Genomic DNA, 25,550 nt, shown 5'->3' on the forward strand with positions numbered 1-25,550 from the left:
CTCACCCTTTTGAGGCGCTCAGCCTCCCCGACCCTGGTAAAACCTCATGTCTCTGCTGACCATGACGAATGAGGCCCAGACCGGGGTGGCAGCTACAGAGGGCACCCTCCCTAGACTGGCACCCCACCAGAACCGCACCCCTCCCAGCCCTGCCTGAACCCTGACCCTGCACTCCCTGGCGGCTTCCCCTCTGAGACTTTGGGGAGACAGAGAAGGCATGGTCTGACCCCCAGGGGACCTACTCTGGGACCAAGGACCCTAACCCCTAGAGCTGCTCTTGACCTGGAGCCCAGGTCAAGGTGAACTGAGACAGTGACGTGGACAGCCCTGCTCCCTCCTCCTCACTCTCCCTAACAGGCCCCTGTTTCCCTGGGCCCTCTGGTTGCCTTGGAGGGTTGGCGCTGGTGGCAGGAGGAGGGAGTAGGGAAACAGGGAAACTCCCAGGGCCCTAGGGGACAGGGACAGGGGGAAGCCGCATGGGCTGGCTCAGAAATCAGGGCCTGTCTGCTGAGTTTAAGGTGACAGTAGCCCAGAAAGGCCAAGACATTTCTCAAGGCCACGTAGCCCTGCACACACAGCAGTCTGGAACAGGGCTCTGAGGGCAGCGTGTCCAGCTTCCCTCGAGGAGCCAGAAGCGGCTCTGTGCTTCTGATACTTTCATTTCTTCACACACCATTCACGGTGCCTGGCCTTGTATAGGAACTGGGGACACAGCTCCAACAGGCAAACTGTCCTCACGGTGTTTCCAGCATCGTTGATCTTCACCAGCGATGGAGAACTCACTACTACAGAAGTACTTCAGTCCCAGCGGTGCACAAGGTTGGCTGGTAGGAGACACCCAAGCCCCTTGCTCCCTTCCCGGAGGCCACTGATGAGGGGTGGGGGTGCCTGAGCAGACCCCATTCCCAGCAGCGCCGCATCCACCTGCTGCAGCCCGGAGTGTGTGCAGGACGAGCCGAGCTGCCGGGCTGCCTGTACCAACCTGACCCGGCCGACAGGCCCTTCCTTCAAAGGCTGGCCCGTCCGTGCCGCTTTATTGCCCAGCTAATGACGGTGATTAGGCCGACAGGTGCCACCTGCCACCCGTCCATCCTCCCGCCTGCTGAGGAGGGTGGTTTCTGAGCATCTGGGGGAGGCTTGGCTCTGCGAGCGCACCCACCCCGGCTGACTCTCAACCATCGGGCCAGCTCACGTCCACCACCTTCCCCTGAGAAGGCAGGGCCAGCCCGGTCCTCACTCGCTGGGACTGCTGTGTGACCTCGGTCCACACCTGGCCCTCTCTGAGCAGGACTGCGGGGCAAGTGGGACTGAACAGCGGGCAGGGTATGCACACCCTAAGAAGCACACCCTGCTTTCCCCAGCCAGGGCTGGACGGCAGGTACCCAAGCAGGGGCCAGAAGGAAGCAGTAGCAGAGGGTCCTCCTTGCAGATGGGGCTGCTCCCGGGGACCCACTGCATTATGGGTAAGCCATGGGAGACCCCTACCCTTCTGCAGCTGGCCCACTCCCAATGCGGAGGACTGTCACCTGGGGTTTGGCTGGGGGGCTCCTAGTGTGGGTCTGGGTGGGAGCTGTGATTTATGACTGTGCTTCATGAGTGAGGAATGCCAGCCTGGGGGGCCGGGTGGGGGCGGAGCCGCTCACCTGACACTCCTCACTCTCTTGGCTGGCTGGCGTGTCCTGTCAGGATCCCCTGTCCCCTGGGGACAGCCGTGTTCTCCCCTGCACAGTAGCCCCCTCCTGTCTGCGCTCCCCACCAACCCCCAGCTCTGGGAGCACCAAGTGAAAGCCCAGCCCAGGGGGATCCAGCAGGAAAGCCTTTCTGGTTTCCTCTCCTCGCAGCTCAGCCCCCTTCTCATCCAGGCATGCAGGTGGTGGTAAATCCCTCTCTCCTCGCCCACTGTAGCAGGCGGGAACTGGATGAGATTCTAGGAAACTTCCATCTATGTGACGCAAGGCTTACTTGCCACTGTCACAGTGAGAGGGACTTAGGATAGACACAAAGATGAATTTCCAGCCAGGAAGGGCTGTTGAGCTCCCAGAACGGATGGTGAATGTGGTATCATTGCTCCCCACGTCCACCTTGCTAGATAATTGAAAACTCCGGAGTCCATGAGAGTGGGGAGGGTCAGGGGAGGGGGAGGGGTAGAGGTGGAGTAGGGAGGCAGAATCATCCGAAGTTGTCTGGTCCTGGACTCTAAAGGCCATGCCAGTTTTGAGCCTGTTCCTGTGAGTCTAACCGGTATCCTTCTTGCTGCAGGCTGCCATTTGGGGTGAGGGTCCATCTTTCTGGGCACCCAGCATGGGTCAGCCTGACTCTTCTGGTCTGGTGGGACCTGTTTTTCCAGATGGAGGAAGGGTCGGGGAGGAATTGGCAGGGGCAGAGGGTTTTATGTAAATGCCCAGGGAGCGCTCTGGGAACGGGGAGGCCGGTTTTCCCAAAGACACGCAGGGACTGGCAGCTCCCAATTAGCCAGGCCCAGTGATGTCAGCTGCTTTCCCGGGTGGCTGCGCCCACTCCGATGGGCCTTGGCAGGAGTGTCTGACCATTATCTTCTCCCTTGGGTGGGAGGGGTGCCAAGGAGGCCGCCAAGCAGGACAGAGGCCAGGCCCCCTCCCACCGGACCCCCAACCTGGGGCCTGAACCACGTTGTGGACCAGCCCTGGAGAGTGCTGTAAGAAACCATCCCAGACTCTACTGAAAAAGACTTTAATGTGACTAATATTTGAACTCTCCCCAAAACCCTGAGAGGCTGGGGAAACCTCAGTATGCCGGGCCAGTTCCAGGGGCTGCTCCCATGGCAACCACGGTAGGCCTTCCTTCCAGGCCACTGCAAGCCTGAGTTTCAATAAATACAGTGCAAAGGGGTCTGGTCACTAAGATGGGAAGACAAAGACCTGGGGTACAAGAGAGGGCGTGTTGTATTGTGTGTGAACGCACACATGTGCACTGTCAAGCATACACACCTGGGACCGTGTGCACACGCACACCCCCCAGACAGCCTCACACCACACGCCATGTTCACATACAGGCATACGTATACACACGCACACACCTATTTCCCTCTGACACACAGGAGACTGAGCATTCACACCTTCCTCACAGACACACAAGAGATGACATGTGAATATGTGCCTTTCTCTCAGTATTTGGCCCAGAGCTTGGAGCTGGGGGTGTCCCCTCCCATCTGGGAGCAGTGGAAACGGGGTGGGTCTTCCTGTGCCATGCCAGGCAGTGCCCCCGTCTAGGGGCCGGCCATGGTGGAGTCGGCCACGCTGTTCAGCACTGGGTCGTGTTGGATTTGGCCCAGGAGGGGAAGGTGTCCAGGTTGAAGATGGAGATGGCCCAGCTGTTGATGGCCAGTGTGATGACCAGCACCCCAATGATGTTGAGCAGGAATCCCGCGCGGGCCTGGCGTGAGGACAGTCAGAGGCTGAGCTGGGCCAGCTCCCATCCCCCAGGTGCTTGGGGAGCCCTCGCATTAGGGATACGCCCCCTGGGAAGTCCTCCCTCTGGTCCAACCTGCAGCACTAGCCGATGCCTTTGCCCCGGCTTTCCTCCCCGTGCTAACAGGAAGAAAGGGACGTTCCCCATGAGCTTCCAGGGCCCTGGGCTTTATTCTCCCTGAGTGTGGGTGGCTGGCACCTCAGGGCCTTCACCACGTGCCTCACCTCCTTCCCTCCCTCTCACATGGCGGGGGGCCGGCAAGGCCTGAAGATGCTACAACTGGGGGATCATGTCCCCACCTCCCCCGCTGTACACTCACCCTAGATGGGGCCCACTCTCCACTCCGAGGATCTCAGTGGCTCTAAGCTACCAAGCTGGGAAGACAGAGCCCGAAGGAGGACCCAGGCGTTCAGGCCTCCCTGCCACTCACCATGTCAGTCACTTTGAGGCCCCCGAAAGAGAAGACGATGGCGTTGGGTGGGGTGGCCACGGGCAGCATGAAGGCCAGGGAGGAAGCCAGAGCGCAGGGGAGCATGACGTAGAGAGGGTGCAGGCAGATGGCCTGAGCCTGGGCGGGAGACAGGGGGCACAGCTGACCCTGGGCCCCATCCTGAGGGGGGTGCGTGGCCCCAGTTCTTCTGCTTCCCCTCTCTGGGGGACAACCCCTGCCCTCAACACACTCTCTGGTCATGAACCCACCACTTCTGCCAGAGGCGCAGGGTGACCTGGGCAGGGCCCCTTGACCTCTCTGGAGGGAATGAGTGTGCCGCCCTGCCTTGTGGGGTGTGGTGAGGGGAGGGGCCCATAAAACGGATCTCAAAGGGGCTCCAGGGGTGTCATCAAAGGCAGCAGGAACGCACTTGGGGAGGAAGGGGCTGGGGACGCTTCGGGGAGCAATTTCACCCCGTCACTTCAGGAATGACCAGAGCAGGGACTGGGGTGGGGAGGTGGGTGAGGCCACCAGCAAGCCCCATCAGGATACTCAAGGGATGACGTCACAAGGGTGGAGTGAGTCAGGGACCAGAGTGCCTCAGGGCCTAAGGCAGCTCAAGGGCCTAGATAAAGGTGGAGGTTCAGGGGTCCTCTCCAGGAGAAGAGGAGGCACAAAGACAAGTCAGTCTGCCCAGCAGGCAGAACCCCTGGTGGGGGCAGGCAGGAGGACTGCCTGGAGGAGGTGTTTCTGCAGGGCCAGCTCACCATAGAGGCCAGGATGGGCAGGAAGAGTGTGGTGGTGGCCACATTGCTAGCAAACTCGGTGAAGGCAGCAATCAGGAAGCTGATGATGATGGCAATGGCAGGAGGTGGCACACTTTCCAGTGGGGTTAGCTTGTCCCCCAGCCACGTTGATAGGCCTGATTCCTGTGGGCAGAGAAGGGTGGTATGTGAGAAGTGAGGCTGTCTAGGCCCAGAGTCCTCTGCTGAGGCTCTGGGAGGGTCCTGCTCCTGCCCACACCTCCCTAGTCTTCAGAGTCAAAGACAGCTCTGAAGAGAAGACAGGACCCAGCAAGGACCAAGGGGGTCCCCTCTCCTGCCCTTGAAGAAGAGCAGGGTGTGGGAAGAAGGTTCAGATGAGAAATCAGGAGAGGGGACCAAAGGGCCTTCTTGGGAAACCTGGGGCTTGGTGGCAGTAAAAACCTTTGACCCCATTTACCGCTGCCTTCCTGATCTCTCTCAGGAAGTCTCTGGACAACCTTGGCCCTCTCCCTGCCCCCTCTAGCCCAGTGGGCTGGGGCAGACGGGACCTTGCTCCAGGCAGGAGGGAGGTGGGGGGCCCTGATGGAGGCTGGGAGGAGGCTGAGGGAGGATGGGGGCAGTCCGCAGGGTCAGAAGAGCTCCGAGGTCTTGCCCTGCCCACGTTTGTGATGCCAGGCTCTAAGCCACAGGGAGATGGGATCGGATCTCTTTCAAGGCTGCCGGCCCCTGGCACAGCGCTTGGCGGTCAATGGAAGAACGTCCCACAGACCCAGGAGTTCCCTGCGCCAATTCCTGCTTCCGGCCCCTGCCGTGAATGGGCTCAGCTGGAACACTGAGGCCCAGGGTGCAGTTTCAGGGGTTTCTCTTTTGGGTGGAGGCTCTGGGAAAGATGTGCGGGTCCCCAGAGCCTGGCTGGGGCTGTGACCTTGGTGCCCCCTGGTGGCTGCGGCTGGCAGACCGTGTCAACCTGACGCCAGCTACTTGGCTGCTGAAGCTACTGCGCATTCTCTGTCTGGCAGTGGGCGAGGGGCTGGGGTGGGCTGGGATTCGTCGCTGAGAACAGCAGAGAAGCCACACTAGGAAGAGGTCCCTAGGGCTTGTGTTTCTTCCTCCTTCCTCAGAGAGGGCTCTAACCTAAGCCTTGTAGCTGCAGCAAAGGCTCTGCCCACCGCGGGGGACGGGCTGTCCTAAATGGTGGGGTTCAGGCCTCCCCTCTGAGGGATAGAAGCAGGGCCCCCTCTTTCCCTGCCATGGGGTCTCCCTCAAACAGGCCGGGGAGTGGGCTGGGGGTCTCTCACCTCGCTGCCCTTGGCCAGGGCAAAGCCACCACCCAGCAGTAACAAAATGTTCCAGGGCATCTTCTCATTCATTTTCTTCCAGCTGAGGAGGGTAGGAGGGGCCTTCAGCTTCCCCGGTTCTCCTGTTCCCCAAGCAGAGAAGGATGGTCACCAAGAGCAAACAGGCCTTTCCACCCCTCCACTTGGTGGCTCCCTGTGTTGGTCCCTATCAGGGCTCAATGCACGCGGGAGGGGGACCCTCAGTTCTGCAACATCCCAGCTTTGTCCTTGAGACCCTGCGCCCTTGGCAAGTCACTCCACCATCTCTGGGCTTTGTCTACTCCTGCCGAGTGTGGTCGAAGGTACACTACATGCCTGAAGGCAGGAGCTGCGGAGACCCTTCCCTGCCCCAGCCCAGGTGCTTACCTGGGTTTTGGGTCAGCCCTGGGAAGTCGGAGGGCATGATGAACAAAATTACGCCGATGAAGATGGCCACTGTCCCATCAGACACCATGCTGTGGGTGGGGCAGGGAGGGCAGGCTTAGTGGCTCAGGACTGCTCAGGGCTGCAGGGGGGAGGGTGGTGGAGAGGATTCCCCTCCCATAGACATGGCTGGGGAGCTCCCCAAAAGTGTTACCTCCTGTTCTGCACTGGGGCCCTGTTCCCCACATTCCTCCCCAAGCATGTGAGCACCAGGTGAGTCCTCCTCTCTCCCTGGCAATTCTCACCTTTCGCCATCGGCATTAGGAAAAGCCAGGTTGCCCCAGCCAGTGAAAAAGCCTGGCTCCCGGGTGAACCAGAGCAGCACCAGGAGGACAAACAACACAGTGACAGCCTTTTCCGCAAAGGTCATGGGGCCCAGTAGCTTGTGCTCTGTCTGGATGACGCGCAAGGCGGCTTGCTTTTGCTCCTGCGCCTGTTCCCCAAAGCCAAAGTTCTTCCGGAAGCTGCAGGCAGAGAGGCAGGACAAGCTCATGAGGGGCCTGTACCAGGTAGGGAGCAAGGTGCCCATGAGTGCCCGTAATGTAAAGACCAAGGCCCTCAGCGGGCATTGCAGGGTCGCGGCATTAAGGTCCTGGACACCCCCAGATTCTGCAGGAGGAGTGGCAGACTCACGGGGGCCATGCCCCTTGCTCATCAGTCCCTGCTATATCTGCCCCACTGAGCCCCTTCCCTCCAAGCATTCTACGGTGCGGAGCCCTCCCTCACCCAGGATGAGGAGGACCTAGCAGCCCAACGCCATGCCCCCTTCTGGCCCTGAATCACAGCTCTCCTCCTCCAGCAGCCTTTCAGGAAATCCTCCCTTCCCTCCTCTACCTGCTTTTGGGTATCTCCTGCCAGCCTGAGCTCCCCCTGCATTGTCCTCAGGGGCACAGGAGGCTGCAGCCCACTTCCCTAGTAAGTAAGTGCTGCTTGCTTAACTTGTGTTGACATGTAACTTTTCACTTGGGTAACTCCCAGCTTCTCTGCTGGACTGTGAGTTCCTCGAGGGCAAAGACCATGCTTCACAAATCTTTGACTTCCCCGTGGTTCCTGGCACTGTGCTGATCTCTTTGACTACCACCTTGCCTGGTACTAGCTCCCACCCAACCTTAATCCACTCTCCTTGCATTTGCCCAAGTGAATTTTCCAAAGTGCAGCAACAATGCTTAAAGACTTTCAATGGGTCCCCAGTACCTGGGCAGAAAGAGCAAATTACAGCTCATACCACACAGTAACACTCATACCACCACTCCTATCCTGTACTCACTGCAGACATCACTGATCAATTACAGATTCAATTCCAACTGAGCCTTAGCAGGGTCTCCCACAATTTTCAACTCAGAGCTCCAAACAGTAACCCAAGGTTGGAAGTAGGAATGAAACCTATTTACTGTTCCTGGCCTCAAAGACAAGGTTCAAACTCTTTATGTAGCACCCAAGACCCTCCATAGTCTCCCCCTGCCTGCTTCTCCAGCTTCGTGTCCTGATGCTGCTTTTTGCCCTTTGTGTTTCAGCCCCACAGAACTAGAGTTCCCTCAAACACATCGTGTCCTTTCTTGCCTCTGTGCTTTGTGCAAGCTGTTCCTGCTGCTTGGAATGCCTTTACCCCCTTCTCTACCTGGCTGACTTCTGGTCCTGCAAGATTCAGCTGAGGCATTAGCTCCTTCAGGGGCCTTCTGGAATCCCCACTACTCTGGGCTGAACTAGGCGCTCCAATCTCTAGGTTCCCACAGCATCCAGGCTTCCTTCTGTCACGGCCCCCACCATATCATCACCCATCAGATGGGCTACAAGGACAGGGACTATGCCTAAGGCCTTCTAGTGCTCTTGGAGCCCAGCACAGGGCCCCGCACGCTGTAGGAACTGACCACGCTCAGTGAGTGCTCCTTAAGTACTTGTCAAAGGGCCGTGGTGCACGATGGGAAGGGGCCTGGCCTGGGCATCAGGCGACCTGGTTTTCAATCCCACCACTGACAAATCTAGCTGTGTTCCACTCCTCAAGCCTCAGTTGGCTTGTCTGCTAAATGGGGTAGTACTCTCCATCCAGTAATTTCCTCAAATGGGAGTCCAGGGGCACAGAGCGGCCATGGGAGGGAGAGGCCTTCTCACTGGGGTGGTGATTATGTCACTTTCCACCTCTGACCCAACCGGAAGCTCCCGGGGTTAAGGCCAGGGACCTGGGCTTCTCTCACCTACGTTGCCACTTACTTGAAGCCCAGGAAGAGGACCTGCAGCCACAGCCAGGCCAGCAGCAGCAAGATGACCATGGCGGGAAAGGCAAAGCCAAACCAAGAGGCGAAGTTCACCATGTTGCCGTTTTCGGGGAAGAGCCTGGAGGGGGATGCGGGCTGCTGTGTGACATTGCCCCCGCAGCTTCCCAGCCCCATTCGCCTCCCGGCGAGAGTGCAGACCCCACAGTGTGCCCACCCCTCGCACTCACGAGTTGACCTGGCCTTGTAGCACCAGGTTGGGCGCGGTGCCAGTCAGCGTGGCGATGCCCCCGATGCTGGCTGCGTAGCACACGCACAGGCTCATGCCCTGGCTGAAGCGGGCCTGCTCCTCGGTTAGATGTACCCTCGGGTCTGAAGGAGCAGGTGGGACAGGGAGGGCCTCTGCATCATCTGGGAACGAGGGAGAGCTCAGGTGAGGGCAGGCTCCAGGGAACGTGGCTGGGGCTGGCTTCATGGCCTCCAGGGCACTTTACCCATGAACAGCCCAGACCTGGGCTGGGAGGAGGACAGAGGCTGTGTCCAGGTCGGAGTGGGCCCAGCACCCCCGGCGTCTCAAGCTGGGAGTACCTTCAGACACCATCTGGTCCAACCTCTCTCTTGAGATAGGGAAACTGAGGCACAGAGAAGGGAAGAGGAGTATCCAAAGCACACAGGAAGAATGGAGCCTAGAGCCCTGACTGCCCACCTTGACTCCAGCCTTCTTCTTGCTGGGGCCACCAAGCATCTTGGTTTTCCCAGGACGGAGGGAATTCCCAGCACTTGGGAAGTCCCAGACAAACTGGAATGAGTTGGTCCCTATACTTCTTGCCTCTTTCTTCTCTCCCTAAAGGGTCCAAGATGATCACCCCTCAAAATAGACCACCCCTCCAGTCCTCCCCAGCAACCAAGGGGTTGGGGCAGGGTCTGGCCTTGTCTTTCTCACCATGTTTGGTCACCTCCTTCTGCGGACTTTGTTCCTGGAGCTCGAAGGTGGGATTTTCTCTGCCCTCCTCGGGGTCCTTGCTGGCTTTTGAGTTGTGCAGCTGGTTCAGGACGGCGTGTGCAATGGGCACCATCATGGCCGTGGTGGCCGTGTTGCTGATCCACATGGACAGGAAGGCGGTGACCACCATGAAGCCCAGGATCAGCCTAGGGGTGGGCAGACGGACACACGGGTGACTCCAGCCTTCCTCCAGGGACTGCATGCCCAGAAGGTCACCCCACTCCAGGTTCTCCCACCCTGGCTTGCGGGAACTCACGGGGCAGGCCGCACTCCGATGATGAGGAGCACGCGGAGGGCGATGCGTTTGTGCAGGTTCCAGTGCTCAACGGCGATGGCCATCATCAGGCCCCCGACGAACAGGACGTTGGAGTCCGAAAGGTACTCAGCGCTGACCTGGCAGGCAGGGACATGGCTGAGAGGCAGGAAGACCCTGGGCCTCCCATTGTGCCTCTGGGCGTACGGGGCACAGTCACTGACATTCCCACAAACTAGCATTCCCCTGAGGTCTCGGAACCTGATGGAAATAATCTTCAGATTATCTGCCACTTAATATTAACCAAGCTCCCCTCCTCTAGCCAAACTCACTCTTTCTCTGCTCAGGAATGATTGGGGGATAATCTAACCTGATTCCATTCATGTTTCAAGCCATAGACTGGGAGATAGATAATTTAGTGCTTTTTCTAGAAACTAGAGCAGCAGTTCTCAAAGTGTGGTCCCTGATGCCTCAGCATCACCTGGAACTTGTCAGGAACGAGGTGCGCGGGCCCGGCTCCAGGTCTCCTGAATCAGAGAGTCCAGGCAGGGACCAGCACCCAGTAAAACCCTCCTGGGGATTCTCATGCTCATTCAAGTCCAAGAGGCACTGAACTAGAAGTACAGGAGCCCTTTAGCTGGCCTTCAGGGCCCTTTTCCTGGGCCCTAGGTCACACCCACAGTACCTGAAAGCCTGCCACCTCCCCGGCCTGAGGCTAGTCACTCTCGCTTTGAACGTACTCTCAACATCAGCCCGCACTTGGCATCTCTAGCTGACTTTTCCCTCTGTGCTCTCTCCAAGCGGAGGCAGGGACCCCTCTTCCATGCGCCCTGCCTGTCATGAGGGTTCCTTGGTCACCCAGGATCCAAGGGAAGACACCCCACCCTTAGGACCCCTTTCTCCTGTGGATGAGGGCTCACCTCGGAGGCGTCCATTACGCCCATCATGGGGAACAGGATGAGGGGCAAGAGTGCGGTGATAGCCAGCGGCAGAGCCTCGGTGCACCAGAAGAGCGCCATGAGGATGATGGCGTAGGCGCAGTAGGCCTCCTGCAGGGGGGAGGCCAGTGGCAGAGCTGTCAGAGGGGGCAGGCCTGTGTCCCAGAGTCACACCACCTCCTGCCCCCACAGAGAAACCGGGCTGTCTGTAACAGCCTGGAGAGAGCTTGTGAAACCCACAGTCATCGATTCCCAAGTCCAAGGTCCCATTTCAAAATGGAAATAAAAACCAAAGCAAGGCTCTCACCACCTTGTCTTTGACCTTGGAGAGCCCAGACATTATAAACCAGCCATACTGGAGAGTTTGCAGTTGGCTACCAGTCCCCAGCCAGCCCAAGGGGATTGCAGGGGGCCCAGGTGAGGATTCCGAAATGCGATGGGGGCTGCCAGAGGAAGGAGTGGGACCCGGACAGTGTGGACCCCTGCCCAGCACCCTGGCCCTCCCTGGCTCTTATCACAGCCTATAAGGATGTACCTATTTGATTGGCTATTTAGTCTGTTCCCTCTGCTACAAGGAGAGCTCCATGAGGACAGAGTCAGTTTTGTGGCATCTGGATCCTCTGACTCAGGCCCCAGCAGGTTTTGGAGCAAATCTTGCCTGAATGAATGAATCACTGAAAAGCTTTGGGAATGGTGGAGGGTCTCTTTCCCAGCGCTCCTGGTCTGGCTGCTGGATGACACAACTCCAGAGGCACCATTTACATTATAAACTGTGTGAACGTGTCCTGCATCCCTGTCTTGAACAGAGAACTGTGGGGCAACCTTGAGCCACAGGGTTCCAAAGCACCCTTTTCCCTCATGAGGCCCCAAGTCTAGCGAAGCCTCAGGCCTGGGAGGGGACCTGGGCAGGCATGGAGGCCCACCCTCCTTGACCGAGCCTCTCCCAGGGCTGGGGAATTATTAGCCAGGAGGCCTCCGGGAGAGAGGCCCCTGCGTCCATCGGAGGCTCTCCAGGGGCCGGTGCCTGCCCGCCCTTTGTTTACCAAAGGAAGGGGCTGCTCGCTGGGGCTAACTGGACAATGGGGCTTGTGGCCCTGACCTGTCCCAATTGCCCTGCCCTTCTTGTTCTCTGCACCTGGTGCAGGCTGGGCTCACCCCTTAGTACTTCACACCCACAGTACCCTAAAGCTCCGCACGAGTCCCCTGGGGTAGGAGCAGGGGGTGGCCTGGGGGAAGTGGAAGCTGCTGTTTATAGAGCAATTCTTACTGTTATCATTTTTGTTACATGAAAACATAACAGCCATTAAGGTGGGTGTGGTGGTCCCACCTTATAGATGGGCTCAGAGGGTAAGTGGCTTGCTCAAGGTTGCAGAACAAGGGAGTGGCAGAGCCTGGCTGGAACTCAGGTAAGGCATCTGGATTGTGTAACTCCAAGTGCTACTCAAGAGCATTGCTCTTGTCCTCTACGTAGATGGTAGATGGGGCCCCTGGAGTCATGCAGTGCACAGCATGCACAACTGCACACAGCTCTCTTTCCGCTAAAGCTCTGCCACTTCTCCTCACCCTGAACATAAACTCATTGGCCCCAGAGGTGGGGCCACCTTTACCCTCAATCAGGCACCCACCCCCGCCCCCACCCCACAGGATTCTGCTGATGCTGGTGTTTCCTCAGCTGCAATGATTGAATGGCCAGTTACCCTCCCATGGGCTAAGGGCAGGCCAGCCCCTCTGGACCCTGGTGTCCCCCACCCTGCCCACCCAGAGCTCTCTGACCAGAGACAAGGAGGGGGGCTGAGGTGGAATCACTCTGCTGATTCAAGAAGAAAGCTCCTCAGAGGGATCTTAAGGGCTGCTCCGTGCCAGGCGTCGTGCCCTATGTGCTTCTAGTGCTTTCTTTCATCGCATTTAGTTGCTCTGTGAAGTAATGACTATTGTCCCCATTTCACCGATGAAAAAAGAAAGGTGCAAATACATTGCACAAATGTCTCAAAGCCACACAAATAGTCAGTGGAGAAGCCAGGCCGTCTCCTTCCCAGCTTTCACCTTCTACACTCAGCTCAGCCCCTTGCATTTGAGGGTGTCCTCAGTCTCGGGCTCCCTGTGACCACTGTGGGGTGCAGCGGGTATGAGCTCTGAATCAAAACAGAACTGTCTTCCCCAGGGCCTGCTACCTCCTATTGCCTAGTTCTGTCAAGTTGCTTCACATTTTAAAATTTTTAATTTAATTTTTTTGTCAGCCCCCAAGTAGCTAAGAGTACAGGTGCATGCCACTATGAGCCACCGCACCTGGCTATTTTTTTTTGTAGAGACAGGGTCTCACTGTGTTGCCCAGGCTGGTCTCAAACTCCTGGCCTCAAGCAATCCTCTCCTCTCAGCCTCCCAAAGTGCTGGGATTAAATGCATGAGCCACCATGCCTGGCCAAGTTGCTTCACTTTTGAGACCCTATTTCCACATCCCAAAGGGAGCTGTTAATCAAATCTGCCTCTTCAAGCTCTAGTGTGTTTAATATATGGCCCAACCACCCTTTACAAGTATGCTGGGTCTGGCAGGGCGTGGTGGCTCACACCTGTAATCCTAGCACTCTGGGAGGCCAAGGTGGGAGGATTGCTTGAGCTCAGGAGTTCAAGATAGCCTGAGCAAGAGTGAGACCCCGTCTCTACTAAAAATATAAAAATTAGCTGGGCGTCATGGTGTGTGCCTGCAGTCTCAGCTACTCGGGAGGCTGAAGCAGGAGAATTGCTTGAGTCCAGGAGTCCGAGGTTGCTGTGAGCTAGGCTGACACCATGGCACTCTACTCAGGGCAACGAAGTGAGACTCTGTCTCAAAAAAAAAAAAAAAAAAAAAAATTATGCTGGGTCCTTCTGCGGATCCTTCTCTGGATCAAAACCCAAAATCTATCTCAAAGTTCCATCCAGAAGCCTTCCCTAACCCTGGTGGCTTTGGCCCTGTGTTCTCCTCCCACCTCCTGGGCAGCCTGTCAAGCTGTAGCATGACTTGCTGACTTTGTCCTGGATCATGGGGTTCTTAACAAGGGCATGGAATTCCAAGGATATATGAAGTCATATTGGAAAACTATTTTTTTTTTTTTTGAGACAGAGTCTCGCTCTGTTGCCTGGGCTAGAGTGCCGTGTCGTCAGCCCAGCTCACAGCAACCTCAAATTCCTGGGCTCAAGCAATCCTTCTGCCTCAGCCTCCCGAGTAGCTGGGACTACAGGCATGTGCCACCATGCCCAGCTAATTTTTTCTATATGTATTTTTATTTATTTATTTATTTATTTTTTTATTTATTTTTTTTTGAGACAGAGTCTCACTCTGTTGCCCAGGCTAGAGTGAGTGCCGTGGCGTCAGCCTAGCTCACAGCAACCTCAAACTCCTGGGCTCAAGCGATCCTACTGCCTCAGCCTCCCGAGTAGCTGGGACTACAGGCATGTGCCACCATGCCCGGCTAATTTTTTCTATATATATTTTTAGCTGTCCATATAATTTCTTTCTATTTTTAGTAGAGGTGGGGTCTCGCTCTTGCTCAGGCTGGTCTCGAACTCCTGAGCTCAAACGATCCGCCCACCTCGGTCTCCCAGAGTGCTAGGATTACAGGTGTGAGCCACCGCACCCGGCCTCTATATGTATTTTTAGCTGTCCAAATTGTTTCTTTCTATTTTTTAGTAGAGACTGGGTCTTGCTCTTATTCAGGCTGGTCTCGAACTCCTGACCTCGATCAATCCTCCTGCCTTGGCCTCCCGGAGTGCTAGGATTACAGGCATGAGCCACTGCGCCTGGCCCAACCCAACCCCTGCATTTTATTTTGTACATTTCCAACAATATTCTGAGAAAGGCAAAACTGAGACTCAGGGAGGCCTAGCATTGCGTTGACATTTGTTAAAACTTAAAGAGTCTGGGTTGGAGGTTGGAGAGCTGTCAGTGTTCTGAGAGGCCCCCTGGGTCAGGTGCCAGCCTGTTGGGCACTCCCTGAGGCCAGAGCACTTGGGACCCTTTCTCCTCGGGCCCATAATGTGTCTGATTACACGATTAGTATCCCCAGCTCTAAAAGTGGCGATTTGGGGATCAGACCTGTCCTTCTAGGCCACCTTAGTACTCTCTGCCTTGGAGCCCAGCTCTATGGAACTTAAGCTGGCCAAGCTCAGCTGACAGCCCATGACATAGGACCCAACTGGCTTACACGCCAGCCACTGGCAGCTCCCCAGGGCTGCTGCGCTGCACGAGTCCAGGGGCACCATTCACACATGGCGTTGTGCAAGGCTCAGCCTGCACCGCTGTCCGAGGCAGCCCCTCCTGGAGCTCAGAAACCAGCAGGGAAGTGTCTTCTCCTGGTGGCTAATGCCTTGGTCACCTCCTCCTTCTCCAGGCCAGCAGGGTAGCTGTTCCCCAGCTCTGTACTTGGCAGTAGCATTGACTCTCTTCTCAGTCTCTGTTTATGAGCTCCTAAGGACAGGGCCCAAGCCTCTTTCTCCTCTATGTCTCTAGCCTGTCACGCTTTTGCTGGTGCTGGCCTGGGTTTGTAAATCCTCCTTTCCCACAGGTGCCACCCCCACCACCAAGGAAGTCACTTTTCTCCACCCCCCAGCCAATCCCTGCAATTGGAACCCTGTTGGAGGCAGCCCCTGGGCCTCCTACTGTTCACCAGCCACTCATTCCACGAATGCCCTCTCTGGCCAGGCCCCCGGCCCTGCTGGTTCAACCCCTCAGGTGCTCCTGTGTACCTCTCTCCAGCTCTGAACCACTAACCTGGTCCAAGCCCCAGCATCTGTCACCAAGACTCCTGCAAAGGCCTCCTTTTTTTTTTTTTTTTTTTTGAGACAGAGTCTCACTCTGTTGCCCGGGCTAGAGTGAGTGCCGTGGCGTCAGTCTAGCTCACAGCAACCTCAAACTCCTGGGCTTAAGCGATCCTACTGCCTCAACCTCCCGAGTAGCTGGGACTACAGGCATGCGCCACCATGCCCGGCTAATTTTTTGTATATATATATTTTAGTTGTCCATATAATTTCTTTCTATTTTTAGTAGAGACGGGGTCTCACTCTTGCTCAGGCTGGTCTCGAACTCCTGACCTCGAGCGATCCACCCGCCTCGGCCTCCCAGAGTGCTAGGATTACAGGCGTGAGCCACCGCGCCCGGCCCAAAGGCCTCCTTATTCATCTCCCAGCATCCTCTCTTGCCCTTGAAATCCCAGCTCCCAGTGACCTGAAGGCAGAGATCTGTTTAAGTTGCACCCCTGTACCCCAACACAAGTGCTTACCTCAAAGCAGTTCATGTCCCTTCTGCAGCTTCCTACTGCTCTCGGGAACCTAAGTTCGGGTCTGGCCTGTGCTTCACGGCTTAACACTCTCCCTCTCGCTCTCTTTACTCCAGCCTCACCCGCCTTCTTCATGTTCTTCAAAGACTCTATCCTCCCTCTGGCCACAGGGCCTTTGCACATAATTTCCTCTCTCTGGACCTCTCTTCCCTCTCGACCTCGCCTAATTGATGTCTACTCAATCTTGAGATCTCAGCTCAAATATTCCTTTTTCAGGGAAGCCTCTCTGGCTTCCAGGCTGGGGCATAGTCCCCATTTTTCACACCCTAAGCCCCTGTATGTCTTCTGCATAGCACTCGTCACAGTCTGTAATTAAACATTTAGTTTTATGAGCTAAACGAAGAGCATCAATCTTTGTTGTCAGATCAAGGTCTGGGAGCAGGGTCCGGGTCTATTTCTGCTCACCCCAGCAGTGTGCCTGGCACCTGGACAGCAGAGTGGACGCCTGGGGGCCCTAGGGACACAGACATGAGGCAGGCCCAGCTCTGGCCCTCAGGGGGTCTGAGTGCCCGTATGGGCTGGCCTGGGGGGTGGGCTACCTGCAAAGGATGGAAGAGATCAACCCTCTGAGGGGCTTCCAAACTCTATGGCTGGCAGCTTGCTCACAAGGGAAAGCGCACAGCCAGGCGTCAGAGAACCTGCCTGCCAAGGCCCGGCTTTTTGCTGTGTGTCCTTGGGCAAGTGAGTTAACCTCTCTTGGCTTTTTTTGGTCGAAACTATCAAGCATTTCTAGCTGCAGACACACTTACCTCCTTTATGCAGTTTCCTCATCTACATATGTGAATAAGAGAAATATTCCCGTAGCTGGGTTACCGTACAGGTGAGGAGAGCTGGCAGATGTGACAATGTAGGAATAAGTTTGTTTTTTTTTTTGAGACAGAGTCTCGCTCTATTGCCTGGGCTAGAGTGAGTGCCGTGGCGTCAGCCTAGCTCACAGCAACCTCCAACTCCTGGGCTCAAGCAATCCCCTGCCTCAGCCTCCTGAGTAGCTGGGACTACAGGCATGTGCCACCATGCCCGGCTAAGTTTTCTATATATATTTTTTTAGTTGGCCAGATCATTTCTTTCTATTTTTAGTAGAGACGGGGTCTCGCTCTTGCTCAGGCTGTTCTCAAACTCCTGACCTCGAGTGATCCACCCGCCTCGGCCTCCCAGAGTGCTAGGATTACAGGCGTGAGCCACCGTGCCCGGCTCAGGAATAAGTTTTAAAGCACTGAACCCCGTGAGCCGATGGTAGGGGTGGTGCTGGGAGGGAAACGTGTTCCTGGGCTGCTGAGGGGACAAGGGTGGATGCACGAGGCACACGTGGAACTTATGGTGCCAGGGAGTCCAGGGCGGGCTCTGGACCCTGGGTACGTGGCAGATGTGGGACCTGCAGGCATCACGGCCTCTGCCTGTTACTGGCCCGGCCCGGCCTAGGCTGTCAGGCACAGGAAGTGTGCGCGGTCTCAAAGGTATCACAGTCGTCCTCCTGGAGATTGAAGGTTAACCCAGGGGTGGGGATGGCTGGCACATAGTGGGCCACTCCTACTGCCCCGCTGCCCCTGGCCAGTGGACATGCTGTGGGCAGTGGGTGCTCTTGTGCCTCGGGAACAAGGTGAGGCCCTAGGCGGCAGCCTGCCAAGCAGCACTGCAAGGGAGAGATCAGACAACTGGGAGTCCGGTGGAGAAGGGGCCCTTCCCTGAGCCTCCTTCTATCTGGGCTGGTCCAGAGAGGGGACGCTGAGCGGGTACTGAGGGATGCGTAGGAGTTCAATCAGTGGGCAAAAGGGGTTGGGGTGAGGGGTAAGCACAGAGGGAACAGAATAAGGTATAGAAGATCAAGATGCATTCTTGGAGGAGTGTACGTTGGAAAGAGCCTCGTCTGCCCTGAGAGGGCTCTAAGACCGTATCCAGAAAACAAGAGTGAAAGGGAGGCCCTTGAAGGGTTTTAAGCACAGAGAGGGGCCTGGTCAGGCTGGGGTTTTATTAAAAGCTTGCACTGATACTGCCATATGTGATTTAAAACAATATGTGCAGAAACTTTTATATATACTTAGGGAAACCTCTGATTTAGGGGTTCTTACACTTTTTTTTGTAACAGGACCCCCATGGCAGCCTGACAAAGGCTTCCAATGCCTTACAATAATGTTTTTAAATGCACTAAATAAAATAAATAGGACCACAAAGGAAACCAGTTATACTGAAGTACTAAAATATGAAAAAGTGCCAGGCGCAGTGGCCTCGTGCCTCTGGTCCCAGTTACTTGGGAGGCCGAGGTGGGAGAATCACTTGAGCCCAGGAGCTCCAGGCCCGCCTGGGCGATACAGTGAGACCTTGTCTCAAAAATAAAAAACCGGCCGGGCGCGGTGGCTCACGCCTGTAATCCTAGCACTCTGGGAGGCCGAGGTGGGCGGATCGCTCAAGGTCAGGAGTTCGAGACCAGCCTGAGCAAGAGCGAGACCCCATCTCTACTAAAAATAGAAAGAAATTATATAGACAGCTAAAAATATATATAGAAAAAATTAGCCGGGCATGGTGGCACATGCCTGTAGTCCCAGCTACTCGGGAGGCTGAGACAGGAGGATCCCTTGAGCTCAGGAGTTTGAGGTTGCTGTGAGCTAGGCTGACGCCACGGCACTCACTCTAGCCTGGGCAACAGAGTGAGACTCTGTCTCAAAAAAAAAAAATAAAAAAAAAAAAATAAAAAACCCAAACCAAATAAAAATATGAAAAAAAATCCTTTCCAGGATGCCTGGATACCTTCGAGGACTGAATATACAGAGGGGACAACGGCCAGTTCACATATAAAAATGTATCTTGCAACTTCTACAGCAGCCAGCCAGAAGCCAGACCACAGCCTCTACAGCCGTGGGCCCCACACGGTCAGGATTGCTCAGTGACTGCCAGCTCCTCTAATGTTTGCCCCCTACTCCTACTCCCAGTTCCAACTCAGGACCAACCGAGAAAGTCCAAATCTCTTCCCCCAACCAATTGCATAGGGCGCCCGGCTTCTAGGGAGCCACCTACGGCTTCCCTCCTCAACAGCCTGCAATCTGGGCACACTGGAAGACCCTTTTGTCCACTCGAAAACTTCTCCCCACCCCCGCCTGCCTTTGAGGTGCTGCCAAACGCAGGTGGTGGCGGCCGACTCTCTTCCTACCCCTGCATGTTCTCATTTGGGTCATCTTCATGTATGTGCGTGCCTTAATGTGAACGACTTTGTTGCATCATCTTCTGTTCTAAGAGGCCAAAACAAGACAATGGATTTCTGAGTGTCGGAGGGAACAAAAGCTGGGGGAAGAGTCCTCACATCACAGTTTGGGCCACGGCCAGGCCTGCGTCCACCAAAGAGCAAATCACAAGCCGAAAGGACGGTGCACGAGGCTCCCATACTGCTGGAGGATCCAGTTCCCTGGGCCTCCTGCTGGATTACGCCCAGGAAACCTGGCTGTTCAAGATGTTACCTCACTTTCCGCTTTCTGGGCTCCACCTAGGACGTGCTGATAAGTGGGGGCACGATTTAGTAATCTGGGGACAAAGTCCCAATTGGGGAACCTTCTCTCCACCCCCGGAGTGCCCTTTGAGGCTGGCTCCTTCTTCTAGTCCTTCTTCCAGAAGCCCCAGAGGCTAGAAAACCTAGCTCCACTCCACACAGCCCCAGGCGCTGCTCACGGCTACACTTAGGGACACGGCTCACCACTCTGGTGGGCGACCAGACAAGGCGTCCTGATTCGTAGGTGGTGGGTGGGAACGTCTGAGGCCCTCGGGAGGACAAGCACCTGTTTGAACAGAGCTATGGAGACATCTACGCAGTGCCCAAGGCCAGCCTCTGTTTTCCAGGGGCCTAGGAATTCCTGCGAGAGGCAGGGGGCTAAGAGATCATGTCTGTCCTGAGCCTGGGGTTCCTGGCGCTCTATGTATGTGGGCGACCTCGTCTCTGTAAGAGCCCCTTAGAGACAAGAGGGTGTGGAGAGGCTCGGGCAGGTCACACGGCTGTACACGCTGCAGAACGGACTTGAACCCACATCTGTTTTCAAAATCCGTGTTTTGTTGGCTGGACTCGGCTATCTCAACTGAGAGCTGAGGAGTCACAAAAGAGAGAGGCGGGCCCCAGAACAGAGGTCCAAATCCCATGTACCGTCCTCATGTACAGTGAATCATCTGAGTCCTCCTCTGCCTTTAGAGTTCAGGAATAGCTTGCACTAACGGTATTTTAATTACATTGATTTTAAAGTGCATGTATACACAATGTTCTTGCATGCTAGGAGTGCAGGTGATTCAGATCAAGAAATTCTGGCAGGGTGCGGTGGCTCACGCCTGTAATCCCAGCACTCTGGGAGGCCGAGGTGGGTGGATCGCTCGAGGTCAGGAGTTCGAGACCAGCCTGAGCAAGAGTGAGACCCCGTCTCTACTAAAAATAGAAAGAAATTATATGGACAACTAAAATATATATAGAAAAAAAAATTAGCCGGGCATGGTGTCACATGCCTGTAGTCCCAGCTACTTGGGAGGCTGAGGCAGTAGGATCGCTTGAGCCCAGGAGTTTGAGGTTGCTGTGAGCTAGGCTGATGCCACGGCACTCACTCTAGCCCAGGCAACAGAGTGAGACTTTGTGTCAAAAAAAAAAAAAAAAGAAAGAAATTCTGCCTTCTGTTCTTACAACAAATACAATATTGATTTCATCTGCGCTCCCATTGAGCCATTGGGAGACTGCTTTTACTGGTGGTCCCTTTGGGTGGCAGGAGGCATCTGCGGTTTGACTCTAATTTACTGGCTGTTTGACCCCTGAGCAAGTTATTTACCCCTCAACAGCCATAGCATAAAATCCCCGCTCCTCTCCCTGGCCTTGTTGGGCCGACATGGGCTGACCTCTCCCCTCGTCTCTGAACTTGACTTAGGCAATCTTGTCCTCACTCAGGCCCTGAAGCCACACTGGCCTCGTCCATCGCTTCCCCTTGCTACGCTCACCCCTATCCTCAGGCCTCTGCGCTTGCTGTGTGTTCTGCCTGGACGGCGCGTCACCCGGAGCTGTGCTTGGCTGAGTGGTCATTGAGTGACTTTGCCCTTCTGGTCCCAGGTAAATAACCCTCCTCGGGCGGCCTTCCCTGACCACCCCATCTACAGCAGCCCCTCCCCAAGCCATAGTCACAGCCTGCTGTACTGTTTTCACGCCGTGCACAGCACATGGTTCTTGTGTGTCTCCACCCCTCCCAGCCCCAGGAACGCAAGCTCCCTCAAATCCTCTCCCCAACACACATAGACAGCACCTGTCACACAGCACTGAGTTCTGTGTTCGCTAATAAGTGAATGAATGGATGCATGTAAGGTTTCCGGCGCACCAATGGTGCTTCCTTGATGTCTGGCTGCAGGGATGGGGTGGGGGACAGTGAGAAGACTTTGGGCCCTACTGGCCCCCAGCCGCTGGGACTGTCAGAGAGTGACTGGCATTTCAGGGGTTCTGCCGCCATCCCTCCAACATACCCTACCATTTCCAGCCTCTACACCTTTCCTCCTGTGGTTCCCTTCACCTGTTCTGCTGATGCCTCTGACTGTTGAAATCTCACCTAGCCTCCAAGGCCCAACTCAAATGCCACCTGCTTCAGATTCTCTCTTGACTTAACAGGAGGAATTTTCTCCCTCCTCTGATCTCTGCGGGCTATACCACTGTGTTGGCACAAATACTGTCTCTTCCTCTAGACTGTAGGCGACTCGCGGGCAGAACATCTGTAGTCCTTTCCAGTAACTCCTGGCACAGAAAAAGGACTTAGCAGACATCCTGGACTGAAGCATGGTGGAAGTGTTGGCTGATGGCTGGAGGGACATGAAGATGGCCCGAGAGGTGGGTCACAACAGGACACCACCTGCCTCCCCAGACAGCCTCAGGCAGAGACCCCGAGACCAGGTTCCAGGCTAAAGTTTTTGCTAGTTGGGGAGTTTAAGCAAATTACTTCCCCACTCTGGGCCTCAGTTTATATGTCTGTAAAATGGAGATGGTAGTAGTAACCTCATGGTGTCACCTAGGCCTTTGCAAGAATTAAGTGAGCTAATGCTTTGAAGTGCTTGATGCAATGCCCAGCACATAAAATATACTCAATAAATGTCAATACTGTTATTGCAGCCACAGACCTGAGCCTACTCTGGGGCTCCCCCTTCCCACTTTGGGGGCCAGCGCCATGGAACTAAGCTTGGAGATTCATCACAGAGAGAAGAGATTCAACAGGGAGGCAGGGCAAGGTCATCTTTGCCCACATTCCTTCCATCCTTCCTTCCGTCATTCGACAAGTATTTTTTGAGCATCTGCTTTGTGGGGGGAACCGGGGATTTTGCACGGAAAAAGACAAAGTTCCCTCCCTCATGGAGCCTGCATTCTAGTGCAGGAAATCAGAGAAGAAGTAGAAAGTAAGTACATACTTAATTTCAGATAGTGCATGTGCTATAAATAAAATAACAGGACTATGTAGCAAAGAATGGCAGGGGTTGGTCAGAGAAGGCTTTGCTGAGGAGGTCGATTTCAGCTGAAGCCTAAGGAATGAGGAGGGGACGTCTGGGACGGTCCAGGCAGGGGTCGAGCAATCTGAGGAGCAGAAGGACAGCTGGTGAGGACTGAGTGAGAGGTGGGGCATAGGGCATGGAGTCTGAGGGGTCTAGGGCGGAGCCTTGGGGACCTGTGGCTGCTCTGAGAGGTTTGAGTTTTATTCTAAGCTTGACAGGAAGCCAGTGTGGGGTTTTAAGCAGGGTGGTGACATGACTGTGCAGGGCTGTTGGGTGAAGCATGGTCTTGGCGGGGGCGGGGGCGGGGGACAGGTGGGAAATGGCAGCGGGGAGACAGTGGAGGGGTGGGGAGTGACTCCATTCAAGTATTCTGGGGAGACGGAGTGAAGGGGACCCGCTGGTGCAGGTGGAAAGGAAGGACAGAGGGAAACCAAGAATGACTCTGAGGTTTTGGCTGGCGCAACGAGGTGGACGGCGGAAGCGTCTCTTGGTGAGTAAGAATGTGGAAGAGCCAACTGGAGACGGCGGGCAGTCGGAGTGTTGAGTAGGACGTGGGAACGCGGACGCCGCGTACCAAGAAAGTATTCCAGGGCAGAAGGAGGCCAGCGTGTGTTGGATAACACGAGTGTAGAGGTCAGGGCTGGGGTTACAGAGACAGCATAAGGTCCCCCTGGGGCAGCAGGGGCTCTGGAAGACCTCAACTTTCACAGTCAGATGGAGGAGCCAGGAAAGGTGGGAGGAAAACCAGGAGAAGGTGTCACCAAAGCCAAGAAAAGACAGCATGACAAAGAGGGGGTGACAGACTGTGACAAATGCTGCTGAGGGGTTGAGGGAGGTGGGAGGTGGAACAGGGTTAGGTCACATGCACGTAGATGGGGATCTGAGTCTCGGGGAGGGGAGAAGTGCGTTTGCGGTGTAGACAATGTCTTGAAGCCTTCTGTTGTGTGTGTGTGAGAGAGAGAGAGAGCGTGTGCAGAGAGAGAAGGCAATATCTGAAGGGCATGCGGGACTGAAGGAGGGTTCTGGTTTCCATATGAGGATGGGAGAGAGAAGGCAGAGAGGGAAGGATTGATCATGCAGGCGAGAGAGGGGATAATTGGAGAAGCAAAGTCCTGGAGAGGGGCTGGCCTCTCACAGTAGGACGGGAGTCAGGATGGGGTTGTGTCTGGGGGCCAGAGGCAGGCGGCAGGGCCAGACTAGGCAGAGGGAAGACATGGGCTCCTAACACATCCCACTCCCACCAAGATGGCTTCCAGCACAGATCCAGGTATTCCCATGTGACTTGGGTATGTTACTGAATCTTTCTGGGCTGTGATTCCCCAGTGGGGGACAGGGAACAGTGGAAATCACAGTCCCTGTCTGACTTCCCTCCTGGTGTTAACACACTTGCCCCAGCCTGTCTGAAAACCCTTCTGATGGGTCCCCAGCCCAGAGATGCCACTGGCTTTAGCCTGAGATGAAGGTCGTCTCAAAGTTCAGCCAGGCCTTGCCACTCACCAGCTGTCAGGGGCCCAGGGGCTGTGCCACTACCAACCCCAGTCCCTCACCCTTTTGAGACACCATGAACAAAAAAGTCTGCTTTGATTTCTCTGTGACAGAAGGAAGAAAATGGCTCGACGGGCAGTTCTTAGAGGTGTGGGATGGGTCCAGGGCCACGATTCTGTTTCCACCTCCGGGAGGCAACAGGCTTTGGAGACAGAACACACGCCCAGCTCTGCCACTTCCCAGCTCTGTGATTTGCCAGAGACAGACTTACTGTGATGCAGGAGCTTCAGGGCCCTCTCCTTAGACCCTTCCCAAAGCCCCACGTTAATTTCAAATATATCATTTTGTTTTCTTTCTCTTACAGAGGGAGGCCCTAAAGTGTCTAAGTGAAGCTCCACAAAACCGGGTTCTGCTCTGGGACTTTGGGTAAATGACTTACCCTCAGTTTCCCCTTCTGTAAAATGGGACAGTCAGACCTGCCTCTTAAGATGGGGGAACGGATTACTGGGTGCCTCGTTCAGGGCAGGCATCAGGGGCTCAAATTCATGAGAGACGAAGTTATGACTTCTTCTCGGAGCAGGGGAAGGGGCAGTGACACCTGGCTGGGCCCAGCTCCCCCTCCACCCAGGGCATAGTTTCTGCAGGGGTCCCCCACTGGCAGGGGTCCCCTTTTCCCATTCCCACCCCTCCTCCTCAGAAGACTTGGCCCTTGAGGTCACAGGTGAACTCATTCTCCTTCTGTTTACACTCTTACAGACACAAACTGCCCAAAGCCAGCTTTCTCCCACTCTCCTATCCCTCTCCAAACCTTGCCGTGCCCTCCCCTCCCCGCAGCCAGCTCCTCTCATCCCCCGCTGAGCGCAGCCAGGGCTGGGTGTGCCCACCCTGTAGGCAGATCAACTCCACCTGCCACCCCCCATCTCCCTCATGGAACTGGCCTCCTGTTCCCCAAGGCAGTAGGTTTCCAGTGCAGCTAAGCAAGTCACATTGGGCTCCTACCACTGGGTGCCAAGCAAGAACCCCCTTTGACCTCTTAAGCCCCAGCCCTCAGGAGGACCAGGAGGTTGGAGCCTCACTACCAGGGTGTGATGAGGGAGGTTATGCTGGGTCCCAAGGATGCCCAACCCTGGCCCAGACAGTCCCCCTCGTAGTCCCTGGAGTTATCTATGCCCTGAAAGCCAGGTCCTTACCTTCTGGGGGAAGAGGATAGGCAGAGGCAGCAGGAAAATGGGCAGGAAGAACACGATCAGGTATAAGCGATAGGCCCACAGGGCCTGCCAACAGGTGGCCATCGTGCACCAACGAGGGCTGCCAGAGCCACCGCCTGCGGGAATCCAGGGACACAAGGACCGAAGATGCAGCCCAGCCGGCAGGTAGCCGGAGCGGGCTTATTTAAAGTCCATGGAGCGTTAACCATTGACCTACTCTGGCAGTCGGAGCGTTTTTGGAGGCCAGGAGGTGAGAGTGAGGAGGAGGG

At 55.7% G+C, this 25,550-nt stretch overlaps 1 protein-coding gene across 2 annotated transcripts; it reads right to left on the reverse strand.

Moving 5' to 3' along the window:
* Positions 1–2,730: 2,730 nt before the first annotated feature.
* On the reverse strand, positions 2,731–25,385 carry SLC13A2 (solute carrier family 13 member 2). 2 transcript variants are annotated; one of them, XM_069480987.1, is made up of 12 exons: positions 25,264–25,385; positions 10,788–10,916; positions 9,871–10,007; positions 9,555–9,760; positions 8,842–9,022; positions 8,610–8,732; positions 6,647–6,865; positions 6,345–6,433; positions 5,940–6,061; positions 4,645–4,806; positions 3,878–4,015; positions 2,731–3,411 (listed from the first exon to the last, which is right to left on the reverse strand). In XM_069480987.1, exons 1-12 carry the CDS (start codon positions 25,363–25,365, stop codon positions 3,280–3,282), a joined length of 1,740 nt encoding a protein of 579 aa, XP_069337088.1. In that variant the 5' UTR covers positions 25,366–25,385; the 3' UTR covers positions 2,731–3,279. The 2 variants fall into 2 exon arrangements, with proteins under 2 accessions (XP_069337088.1, XP_069337089.1); XM_069480988.1 differs by lacking the exons at positions 10,788–10,916; positions 25,264–25,385 and adding an exon at positions 10,092–10,109.
* Positions 25,386–25,550: the final 165 nt, after the last annotated feature.

Source organism: Eulemur rufifrons, chromosome 9 (assembly GCF_041146395.1).
Source record: "Eulemur rufifrons isolate Redbay chromosome 9, OSU_ERuf_1, whole genome shotgun sequence".
Classification (NCBI taxonomy): domain Eukaryota; kingdom Metazoa; phylum Chordata; class Mammalia; order Primates; family Lemuridae; genus Eulemur; species Eulemur rufifrons.

Bases quoted from the DNA above. Each gene is read 5' to 3' on its own strand.
- SLC13A2 (XM_069480987.1), bottom strand. From the start codon at position 25,365: ATGGCCACCTGTTGGCAGGCCCTGTGGGCCTATCGCTTATACCTGATC. The intron at 10,008-10,787 runs GTGAGCCCTCAT...CCTGCCTGCCAG, and splicing joins GCGTAATGGACGCCTCCGAG to GTCAGCGCTGAGTACCTTTC. The intron at 6,866-8,609 runs GTAAGTGGCAAC...CTCTGCCTGCAG, and splicing joins GTCCTCTTCCTGGGCTTCAA to CTTCCGGAAGAACTTTGGCT.